The 12619-nt window shown below is 39.2% G+C and overlaps 1 protein-coding gene across 1 annotated transcript; it reads right to left on the reverse strand.

The window, feature by feature from the left end:
* Positions 1 to 1887: 1887 nt before the first annotated feature.
* On the reverse strand, positions 1888 to 12353 carry LOC137258724 (uncharacterized). Its single transcript, XM_067796417.1, has 2 exons — positions 12249 to 12353; positions 1888 to 2424 (listed from the first exon to the last, which is right to left on the reverse strand). Exons 1-2 carry the CDS (start codon positions 12351 to 12353, stop codon positions 1888 to 1890), a joined length of 642 nt encoding a protein of 213 aa, XP_067652518.1.
* Between the last annotated feature and the right edge of the window lie 266 nt (positions 12354 to 12619).

Raw genomic sequence — 12619 nt, forward strand, 5'->3', positions numbered from 1 at the left:
TCTCTCTAGTCTGTCTCACAGTCCTGAACCATGTTATTTTCCACTCTGCACTGCCCTAGTATGTCATGCAGACGTCAAACCAAACATACACAATACTGCCCATGCAGGTCTGACTATGGGGAAAATCTGGATATCACATTTCCTGAAAATGATCAAACATACTGCTGAAAAAAACCAACAATTTTTTCATGTTACTAAATATCCATGGAGATTGAATTGGTTCCTACTGATTATGTTTCTTAGATATTGTCAGCATTATGCCAGTGCTGGAGAGTTTCAACAAAGTGGTAAACTTGTATGAAATTTACTAACACACTAAACTGACACACTGTGAAACAGCAAGGATACTGTTGAAAGAGAGCACTAACAACCAGCTCACTCACTCACTCACTCACTCACTCACTCACTCACTCACTCACTCATGCTGGTGACAGTCAGAATAACTAATTCTCTGTATTGCATAAACATAAAAAAGTTTATACTTTCTTGTGTTTTTAACAGGCAAATACAACATTTTGAAAGAGAAATAGAAGCCAAACATGCTGTACTTGCAGAAAAATATTCTGCAATCGATGCTTCTGGATTTTTTGCTGAAAGTATCTTTTTTCAGTTTAACCTAAAATCAACTTTTACAACTAAATGTATTTGGGCTCCAGCATTATGGTATAGCCTGTTCGGATCATACCAAACATACTCTCGTCTTTCTTGCATTAAATCAAAGAAATCCTTTCAAAATTCACCACAGAAACTTAAAAAAATATAGACCATTATTTTTTGTTCCACTCATTCTTAATAGACTATAAGAGATTTACATCATCTCACAAACCAAAAATATGTTCCTCTTATGTCCTCTGTAAAGATTAAAAATAAAGCACCTCCATTTTTTTAAATCAATTTAACCTCTTAATGAACTAGAGAAGTTTCTAGAATTTTCTCACACTTTCTAAGGAAATGTCAACTTTTTCACCTGCCACTGGAACAATTGCCTTGACCTGACGTTCCCCTAGGTGGGACCCAACAGCCATTAATTGCAATTGTCATCCTAATCTCTGTTTTCACTCCTGCTGTACGTACAGGTAAGCTCCTGCAAAATACCTCATTAAACATCACATCTATTCTACATTAACTGAACACATCACTGAACACCAGTAAATTCAAACTCAACATTAATTGCAATCATAGGCAAACCTGTTTTGAAATTTGAGCAACATTACCTAAGTGAACCAAAATTGAGAATTTCATCTTGAATACAAATCATCCTGGCTTGATAAACATCAAATTTAATCAAACTCCAATTGCAATCATTGAAGAAACGTTAAACCATGAGGTGAACTCTGAGATTTTTTATTTTGAAACCAGCTTATTTCAGGAAAAATCAATTGCAATTACAGACCTTGAGACCTAACAGTTATTCCGTGTTACATGATTTTGGCACAAATCGAAAAATGTAAGAAAGTTCCAAACAGCATCTCTAACTTGATGCTGGGGTAATATGATGCAAGCAAAATGTACCATCTTTAATGTTTACGCTTGGAAAGGTGTGTTTAAAAGTAACACAATTATTGTAGATGTGGTTTAGAGATTGGTGCCTTAGTTCAAGTCTCCTCACTAAACTGTAACCTTATATAACCGTGTGTTTGTGTTAGTTTAATAGCTTCACCCAATCAGTTCAAAGTTTATAACTGTCATGTACAAACCAGGCCATAACCATAAAGAGTGGTGAAAAGTATAAAATGCACATGATCATAGGATTTTAATGTATTTATTGCATTATGCTGTTTTGGCGTAAAATGCTGAGTTTAACACTGTTGTATAAATACATTGTTGTGATGGGAGAGTGTTGTGGATGAAGGGGTTGGGGTAGGTGTTAGGGTAGCATGTGAAACGTTATGGTGAGTGGTAAGGGTGACATGCAGGGTGGAGTGTGAGAGGTGAGGGGCATGGGTTTGGTGCAAGGGATGGAGGGTGTGGGGTATGGCCTAGGCTGTTGGGTGGAGTGTGAGGGGGTGGTAGGGAGTATGGATCAAGGTGTGAGGGATGGAGGGTGTGGGGTATGGACTGGGCTGTTGGGTGGAGCGTGAGGGGGTGGTAGGGAGTATGGATCAAGGTGTGAGGGATGGAGGGTGTGGGGTATGGACTAGGCTGTTGGGTGGAGTGTGAGGGGATGGTGGGGAATATGGATAGGGGTGTGAGGGATGGAGGGTGTGGCATATGGACTGGGCTGTTGGGTGGAGTGTGATGGGGTGGTGGGGAGTATGGATCAGGGTGTGTGAGATGGAGGGTGTGCGGTACGAACTGGGCTGTTGGGTGAAGTGTGCGGGGGTGGTGGGTAGTATGGGTAGGGGTGTGAGGGAAGGAGAACAGGGGTACAGCATTTAATCCTGGATTTTCACCCACAGTGCAACACAAAGCTTGCCAAAAACCCTGTAAAAGATTAAAGGAAAACTTGTACTTTCATGCGTTCCCTTATTTGTTTCCTGCGGTATATGTAGTTCTGTCTCAAGAGTTCAAGATCTCTATCACTGGCAACATTCAATAAAGATATCTTGTAATATCTACTGAATATGTACAACATACATTGTTACAAATATTACATGGTTTGTCATAGTTGGTTCATATTTTATCATAAAAGAATGACATATTTCATGCTCTTCCCAAGAATACCCATAATCTCAAAGTTCAAAGTCAAACAATTCACCTGAACATATTTATCAATGACAAAATGACTCAAAACGTGCAATGATAATCTTTATCCTAATGACCTTGAACCTACAATTTGCCTAGTTATCAAAAAGAAAAATAACCTTACATAATATCATCCAAACCACATATATCAAAGCACAATCCATGTTCTAAAGACCACCCATACAAGACCAAAGATCACACAACAAACAAACAAATCTATTCAAAAACCTGACATCATCGGACCAAAATAACAATGACTTAGACAACACCAAATTTGGAAGTCCTTCAGACCCAGAGGCCAAATCTTGGCTGTAGATAGAGCAGTAGATAACAGGCAATAATTGCAGGAAGAATGGGTCTAATGTGCCCTTTAAACTTGAGCTCTCTTGTAACACAGGCAATTACTTAGATATCTCAGTAAATCAGGGCCAAGAAGAAGGACTTCATTTGCATATCTGGCAGCCATTCCTCAGAGGATCTTCTTATCTGTGAGCTTCTGGACAAAGTCTTGGTGGTTAGCAGGTTCTGAAGGGAATCTACAGTCTGCACCTCTGGGAATTTCACACTCAGACATTTTCTTGAAGGAGGCCATCTTTATGACAAGAACAAGGAGAGAATCTGATTCTCACAAGAATTCTTCAGACTGACAAAGAGTCTAGGCTAAAACATATATTCCTTAAAAAAAATGAAGGTAAAAATGATGAGCATGGATATATATTCCAGTAATCCTAACCATGTCTGTTACTGTAGAATTATGTAAAATGGTGGTAATTTTGTAATGTGAATGAAAAAAACAAACAAATACTCAAAACAGTAATTAAGTGACACATAGACAACAAGTGAAGTATAACTGTCATGTCATATTTATGTATTAAGTAATATCATATCATCAAAATCCATGACAGAAAGATGGAATCTACCAAGACTACTGCACTGAGATTAAGTCACTTTAAGAAACATTGCCTTGTGCAGCTACATAAAATTACTTTTCAATTACTTTTTTTCATTCAAGCCATGTGAGATGCTTACACTTTTCACGGAAACTTAGTGTTATCTCTGATAATATGAACAACGTTTACGCACATGTATGCCTGCTCCTTCTAGTCCCAACCACTCAAAGTGTTACTGTGCCATCTGCCCAAAATACTGCAGATATGGCACTCACAGACCATATACTGACTGTGAGTCAACCAGTCACAGTTTAACCCCCTAAACTGTCATTTGACCCCCTTAATTATTGTCGAGTATGAGGCTGGTTAGTTGCAAGTGCCAACATGAACAACGTTTTAACCTCTACACTACCCCTCTAACACAGAAGTGAGTGATTGAGTAAGTGAGTATGGGTTCATGTCTTTTTTAGCAATATTCCAGCAACATCACAGAGAGGACAACAGAAATGGGCTTCACACATTGTACGCAAGTACAGAATTGAACCCAGGTCTTCAGGATGATCAGAGAACGCTTTAACCACTAGGCTACCCCAATGCCCAACACTACCACAGGAACAGACACAATGCATCATCAAGAGACAAATGGCATATACATGCACCAGAAAGGTGCAGGGAGACCCAGAAAATTGGACTTCTCAGATTGCGTCCGGCTGGGAATTTTAGCGTCTAAAAAGCAAAGGGCAAGCATCTCCAACATCAGGTATGAAATGATAGAAAGGGGATCAACAGTTGTATCAAAATCTACAGTTAGAAGAAATTTGATTGATCTTGGATGGGAGAAAAAGACTGGAATTCCTTCTCCTCTCATGAAGCAAGAACATAAAGACAGGCGTGTTGAGTGGTGTTTGGCACATGAAAACTTTGACTGGGAAAATGTGATTTTTACTGATGAAAGCTCAATATGGGTATATCCCAATAATGTGAAAATATGGACAAAGTCTGCGTCAGCACCGTTGTATCGACGACCTAAATACAGCCCAAAGTTTCATGTATGGGGAGGGATATCCTTATTAGGAACGACCCCGCTGTGTGTGTTTGAGGGAAATCTGACAAGTCAACGCTACACTAACATATTAGATAATTTTCTCCTTCCAAGTGCACATGTGTTTTATGGAAATGACTGGATTTTGCAGCAAGATAATGATCCTAAACACACCGCAAAACATGCCAAGCAGTGGTTTCAGGAGAAAAATGTGACTGCATTACCATTTCCTGCATATAGTCCTGTCTTAAATCCCATTGAGAACATTTGGGGGATGATGAAGGAATGTGTGAATCAAAAGGGGTTGACAAAAATTGAAGACATGAAGAGAGAAGTGGTCCGATACTGGGACAGCATAACTCACGAGACACTAACCTCTCTGATAGGAAGTATGCCTACCCGTCTTAGACTGTGCCGTGAAGCTCAAGGAGACTTGATAAAATATTAAATTGTTACCTACACAACATGAAAAGGTCAGTTCACTTTCACAATACATTCAATTTTATCTGATTTGTTCTCGTTTAATAATATGAAATGCTTTAGCTATTCTCAATAATTTTGAACCATACTGTATATCATAATATTGTTAATGCCAAGCATGCAATATACTAAGGTTATAACAAACTCAGTGGGACCACTAACTTATAACAATAGCCAGTTATAAACATTTCATGTGTCCGACATCCTCGATGATGTCATGTGAATATAACATGTTCTTCAAATAACAAATGTGTACGCCGTGTGTGTAGTTGCATTCTGTTGATAAAAATAATAATTTGTAACATATGTTATCTCTGGGATTACACTTTCTTAGCATTAAGTACCTATTCTAGTATTTTGAGGGTTGAGTCCCATCTGGGATTCGTACCCACAACCTCAGATTCAACCCCCAAAAGTACTAGAATCCGTACTATACTAAGAAAGTGTAATGCCAGTATATAACATGATGCTACATTTGAGCATTTTCTATGTGGCATTGTGTAATCAGAGCACAAACATTGTAGCTGACCATGGATTCACCAGTCCACAAAGTGAGTTTGAAATATTACTTTCATTACTTGCCGTGGAAGATACTGCAGTGTAATATTTCTACAGCAATATTAGACTAGTGCAATAGTGCTAGACATGTACCGTCACATTTATGATGTCACAATGCAAATGCCTCTGCTTCAATCATGTTAGACCTTGCTTGATGGAAAGTAGAGTTATCGCACTGTAGGCAGTTTCTATCTATACATATGGAAATTAATTAAGCAACACCAAATTCAAAGACACATAAAAACTTAACAAAGTTTAACGAAGTAATTTTGATGATTGATTATTCAATTTTGATGTATTGACATACAGCATGAGCTTTTCATGGGTTGATATGACGCGCGTGAAGCTTGCACAGCGCACGTGCATTGCTTTAACCTCAACTTTCGAAAAATGCACTTTTTCCCTGGGGTGTTTACAAGCGCAGGTTGTCGATTGCATTCGGTTTTTCATTCATTTCAATGTCATGGCACGTAGGAAATTATCAGAGGCCACTCGTTGGCAAATAATCGGCATGAGGAATGCTGGTATGTCTCTAAGACAAATCGGGACTCAAATCGGACGACATCATTCCATAATTTCAAAACTTTTGAAAAAATACCGGGCCACTAATGAAGTTAAAGACCTGCCTAGACCAGGAAGACCCAGGAAGACCACAGTCCGGGAGGACAGAGCTTTACTGAGACTTGTACGGCGCAGGTCCTTCGACTCGAGCTCTCGGTTGAGACAGGAGTGGCTTCCAGGGAGACCCATCTCGAACAGGACTGTTCGGAATCGTCTGAAAGCTGCAGGATACCAGGCAAGGAGGCCAATCAAGCGACCCAGACTGTCTCCAGCCCATAAGGCAGCCCGACTGGCCTGGTGTAATGACCGTTTGCACTGGAACATTGCCTCTTGGAGGAAGGTCCATTTCTCAGATGAGAGCCGGTTCTTGCTGCACATGGTGGACGGTCGTACTCGGGTCTGGAGGCAGAGGAACACAGCAATGGCTCCACGGAACATCCAGGAGACTGTGGCCTTTGGGGGAGGTTCCGTTATGGTATGGGGGTGCATTTCCATGAACTGCAAGTTGGATATCATTACCATCCGTGGCAACCTTAACGGTGTTCGTTACCAACAGGAGGTTCTTGACAGGGCTGTGGTACCTCATTTTGAGAACCATCCTCTGGCAACGAGACCCATATTTATGGACGACAATGCTAGACCTCACAGGGCGCATGCTGTAAATGATTTTTTGCGGCAAAATGCAATTGACAGAATTCCATGGCCTGCCATGAGCCCTGACCTCAACCCCATTGAACATTTGTGGGACTTTATTGGCCGTCGTGTGAGGCAGAGAGACCCACCAGTCCATAATCTCAACGAATTGACGGCTGCCCTGCATGAGGAGTGGAACAGGATCCCCCAGAATCAGATCCGGAGACTCATCCAAGGAATGAGGAGGCGTCTGGAATCGGTGGTGCGTGCGCAGGGAGGACACACTAGATATTGATGAAAGTCGGTGTGCAGACTCTCAGATGACTGTTCTTTCTTTCCATGTGACATTTGTGTTAATACACCTGACAACAACGTCTGTGGATGAATAGTAAATTGTGTCCATTTTTTCATGAATTTAAGACAGTTTTAAGAATTTGGATTTCGTTGCAATAAAGCAAAGTCTTGATACTTTTTCCCTTTAAGTTGTTTGTCAGAGATCGTCTGTTGAATAAAAAAGTGTCAAACTATATCAACCCGGCATATTTTGATTGTCAGAACACTTCAAAGTTGCTCCAATAGAAAAAATTGGGGTGTTGCTTGATTAATTTCCAGGTGTATATATATTTTTCCTAGAATAATGGGAACAGAAAGGTACACAACTCTGCACAGAAACAATTCCACCACAGTGCATGTGCTGCTAAGACAGTGAGTTGGAATATAGTTTCTCTACATACATTAAGGTTTTGTATCCCATAGATGTATTACACCCTTCTCCACATGGTCCAGAACTTATTTACCTAAACAGCCGGCTAATCATAATAAATTTCACCACAAATTGAAAAATGAAAGGTGTAGAAATTGTATGCTGCTATAATATCACATTGTTGACATTACTGAAATAAAAAAACATGTTTGTATCCATACTTTGGGGAATGTTTTTTTTCTAGTGAGTGAGTTTATTTTTCTGCCACTTTTAGCAATATTCCAGCAATATCACAGCATGGGACACCAGAAATGGGCTTCACACACCATGTCCATGCTGGGAATTGAACCCAGATCTTCAGCTTTATGAGTGAATGCTTTAACCACTAGGCTACCCCACCACCCTTTTTCTAGCTATAAACTGCTCATTAGAAAGTTGCTAAATGTTACATATTAATTAAGATTTGTTAAAGCTACTTTAATTTTCACCTTCACTTTGTGATGTTTTAGAATAGATTGTGCATCTCAAGCTCATTCTTGATGAGCATCACTATTTATTAATGTTCTTCCTTGAAAAAATGCTCAAAATGACTAACACATAAACACAAGTGAAAACATGTCTTTATTCCACTTGTTGGTTCTCAGTGCCAGGCACAGTCTGTGACCTCTGATGACAATACAGATCTTCTGTTCTGTGATTACAAGATCAAAGGGATTATGCCATCAAGTGAATGCCAGGTTATTCTCCCAACTCACAAACCCATTAAAATGCCAGCAGCTCTCACAAGAAACATCAAGAATTCTAAACAAGCCGAACAGCCTCCCCCCGAAACATCCCGAACAATCAGACAAACATGAAACTAAATCACCACGGCTGGCTGAAGATCAGCCAATGACAGTCAGCAACATTACAGAGGTTTAACACAGAGTACTGCACATCACCGCCATATTTCTTGCACAGATGAAAAGGATGGGAAGTGTTATGTCAGCCATTGATGACAAACGTGGATTACCTGCCCCTTTTGTCTGCGCCCACAATGAGACCCTTACAACTCGCTGACCCTTCACAGGTCTGAGTCCAGAGGTCCCGCACCTGTGACCTTGAGGCGGGTTCCGCCATTCACCTGGAGCCCAAGATGGCACCCATGGGAAAATCCCTGTTAGGAAAACTTGTTTGTCAATCGGAGTAAAGAGCCTGTGAACCTCTAGGATAAGTTGGGGGTATTCAGGTGGTAGGTTGTTTCTGTTCAGTGGCAAAATGTTGGTGTTGGAAGGTCAGTAGGGACCATTCATTATTTAGGGTTTGAGGGTAATGATGAAAATATCATCTAGCAAATAGGGGAATATCATTATTGCCGTTTTTGAAGAAGTTAGGGGTAATTGTGCATCATGAAGTTGGGCTTGAAAGGGGGGCTAATCTTGTTTAGGAAGAAATCTTCCATACATTACAAAATGAGGGATTGTCTGGTCCAGATTTGACTTAATTAACAGACCATCATCATATGGCTTAAATATTGATGTGATTGGCATTAAATAACAAATAAATATAGACAAGAAGATTTTAAAAACACTGCTGTATGAATAAAATGCTGACCTGATTCCAAAGGTCTGAGAATAATTATGGAACAGATAATCTGCAGTTCCTAATGTTTTGCAGGTTACTTTCTACTTTTTTCATATCAACGAAGTGCACAGCATCACCAGGTGGTCAATACACCATTATCATTGCATCAAGGAAATATCAGAGGCTGCATGAAGCTAGCAAATGCAGATAGTACAAGTAACATCCTATGATGTCATAGCATAATGAACTGCCATCACTGAAATCTGATTACCTAATTCACTATGTCATCTTTTCAAAAAATCTTCCATTAATGACTATTAAAAACAAAAAAAAAACTCTTTTTAATATATCTCTCCAGCATTTTAGACAGTTAACTGCTCTTTTATATACCTGGTTCCCTCAAGAATATCAAGGGGCTGGCTCACAGCTGCTAATGGAATTTTAATTAAGACCCTAAGCACTAAAGTGTAAGGATTATCGGCATATACTACAAAATTCATGGGAAAATAGGAAATGTTTAGGTATCATGGAATGTCAGTTAATCCCAATGCCCCTAGGTGTACAGAACAGAGGTGAACGTCATTTACACTTACTGTCAGGTCAGGGGTATACATTTAACATGTTTACCTTACAAATTAGGTCAAACGGTATAAGGGTAGGTCCCTCTTATGAAGGATCCCTATCATGACTACACCTGATTTAACTGAGCCCTTGTGGGACAAGACGGCTGTCCCGTTGCATAACATGTTGACATGCTCAGTATATGTTTACCAGTGTGAGGTGAGGGGTAGGGTTTGGGGGCATTTCACACAAATACTTGGGTTTTATCAAATAACAAGATAGGATAAAAGCCGTGTTTGGAAACTTGGCAATATATACAGGAACATTTTGTGTTAATGGTACTGAAAATTGTAAGTCATGTTAATATAGTTGAGAAATGCCCTGTGTTCTTAATTTGGTTAATTCTGGATGTTTAAACAAAACCTGAAATGATAAAAAACCCGTTATTTTTGTACTTTTAAAAGAAGACCTACTGACCCCAGAACATTCTTTGTTCTAGTTATGTGTGTCATTTCCTCCATCTCAAAGCAAAATCAGTCATATGTTAGCTTCAGATCATACACACCTACCCCCCCAAAATCATATACCAGTACAAATCTTTCACGCCCATAAGTGTAACGCCCATAAGTGTAAAGCCCATAAGTGTAACGCCTATAAGTGTAAAGCCCATAAGTGTAAAGCCCATAAGTGAAAAGCCCATTTCTTCAGTCCTCACTGTGATACTGCTTAACTGGCATAGAACTAAACTCACTCACTCACTCAGGGTCTTTCATATTACTACCATTTATTTATTGGTCATGGCATGAGCGATTAATATGCAATATGAAAAAAGGTACATTTCAAAGTGAAACAAGATTGAATCAAATGTTTGCCTCAGGTTATATAAACTATCCCTCGAATTATACAGATCCCATTCTTGTACTTACCAAGGTTAATTAGTCATGGCATGGCAGTTTAAACATTCTGACAGTGTTAAAGTGAAAGTATTAAGAGATATTTTAGCTTATTTTGAGCAGTATATTAATAAAAGCTTCAAGAAAGACCTAACAAATCAACCATTTTGTCACTTTTGACCCTTAAACAAGTAGTGTTCTGTGGAAAGTGAGTGAGTGAGGTTTTACACTGGTTGCAGCAATATTCCTGAGATATGATGATGGGGACACCAGAAATGGGCTTCACATTGAACCCATGTAGGTAATCACACTCATGTCTTTTGGATGACCAACAAACACATTCACCAACAGGCTACATCACATCACAGAGATACGAACATACCAATACATGTTTACAATTTTCCTGCATTATGCAGATCCTGTAGGTAAGTATGGGCCATTATCTAACCTTGTCCTTGAACAGTTGTGTACATACACGTCCTGATAAGGAGCTCCCACACTTATCTTGGCTTGCTGTATGACTGATAGTCCTCTAATACTGCGGAACTGTAGGTCATCACACGATGTAGGGAAATGCAGGGTTAAACTATTATGACTGCAGACATTAATCTTTAAATAACAACACTTTATTCTGTGAAAATATATTATAGTTTGCAAAATACGTTACATGTATGTATAATGTACATGTGTATGTGTAGAATTTGGAACTGACTAATAATATTCGATTCTCTCTTTGAGAGTACTATGGTCTTTGTTTCCTTGTTGTATAACATTATTTTTCAATTTTAACAAATCTTGATGATGTCCCAGGATCGTCGTAACACTTGTTTCCTAAACTTCCAGATTTTCACAGTCCTGGTGAGTGAGTGAGTGAGTTTAGTTTTACACCGCACTAAGCAATATTCCAGCCATATGTAAGTAATTGAGTCTGGACCAGACAATCCAGTGACCAACAACATGGGCATCAATCTGCACAATTGGGCACCAATGACCTGTCAACCAAGTCAGCGAGTCTGACCACACAATCCCATTAGTCGCCTCTTACGACAAGCACAGTCGCCTTTTATGACAAGCATGGTTGCTGAAGGCCTATTCTACCCCGGGACCTTCACCGGTCACAAAGTCCTGGTACAAACTGGAGTCTGATTATAGCAGTTGTCACATGTTTCATTTAAGATTGTAATAACTAATTTCTCATTTTAGACTGAATTGTAATAACCTGTTTAACAGAAAATGTGTTGTACAGCTGGAGTATCCAGGGTAATAATAACAAATATGAGTGTTTAGTATAAGTTCACAGTTATTATAATTTACAGATATAAGTAAATATGTGGTAGAGAGGGTTCGGGTGATCCTGGCACAGTCAGGCTGGTAAAGCTCATCATCGGCTGCTATTACTGTTGTTGTTATTGTTTTAGAGAGTAATTACCTTCTTCCCCCTAATGGACCTAATTTTATATAAGTATAAATATAAATTCCTTTTGGGCTTTAGTTTGATATTTCCTTTTATCATAATAAATTACCATAAAAGGTACATATATATTTGGTGAAATTACATTCTTCTAACTTTCGTAAAAGTAATGTTTTCTCCGATGATGTAACATGCTCTAATGACAAGATCAGTATCTCCTAGCACTGTTTGCATACAGGAGTGGTAGGTTACCCTGACAATGACCCACCCTCAAGTTGAGGGAGGCATCCTTGGGGGATGCTCTCGGACTGGTCTTGTTTACCTTTGCTCTGTGACAATACTGACTTATATCACTGGAGTAGATGGCCAACATATCACAGTCTCTACCTCCATGCTCTCTATAGGGATGACGTAACAAACATTTATGGGTATTGGGTAATAAGATGCTCATCAAACTTTAACCTTTTCAGGTCACATGACTTGGAGAGGTCAGGTTAAGGAAAGTGTATTTGTCTTGAACAAATGTATTTATGTGTTTGTGTTAGATAAGATCTCATCACCATTGCTCCTGAACATGGAAACCTGATTTGACTTGAATAGTGTTTCCATAGGAAAATGGAAAAAAAGGAAAAATAAAAG

This window comes from Haliotis asinina, chromosome 12 (genome assembly GCF_037392515.1).
Source record: "Haliotis asinina isolate JCU_RB_2024 chromosome 12, JCU_Hal_asi_v2, whole genome shotgun sequence".
NCBI classification, from domain to species: Eukaryota; Metazoa; Mollusca; class Gastropoda; order Lepetellida; family Haliotidae; genus Haliotis; species Haliotis asinina.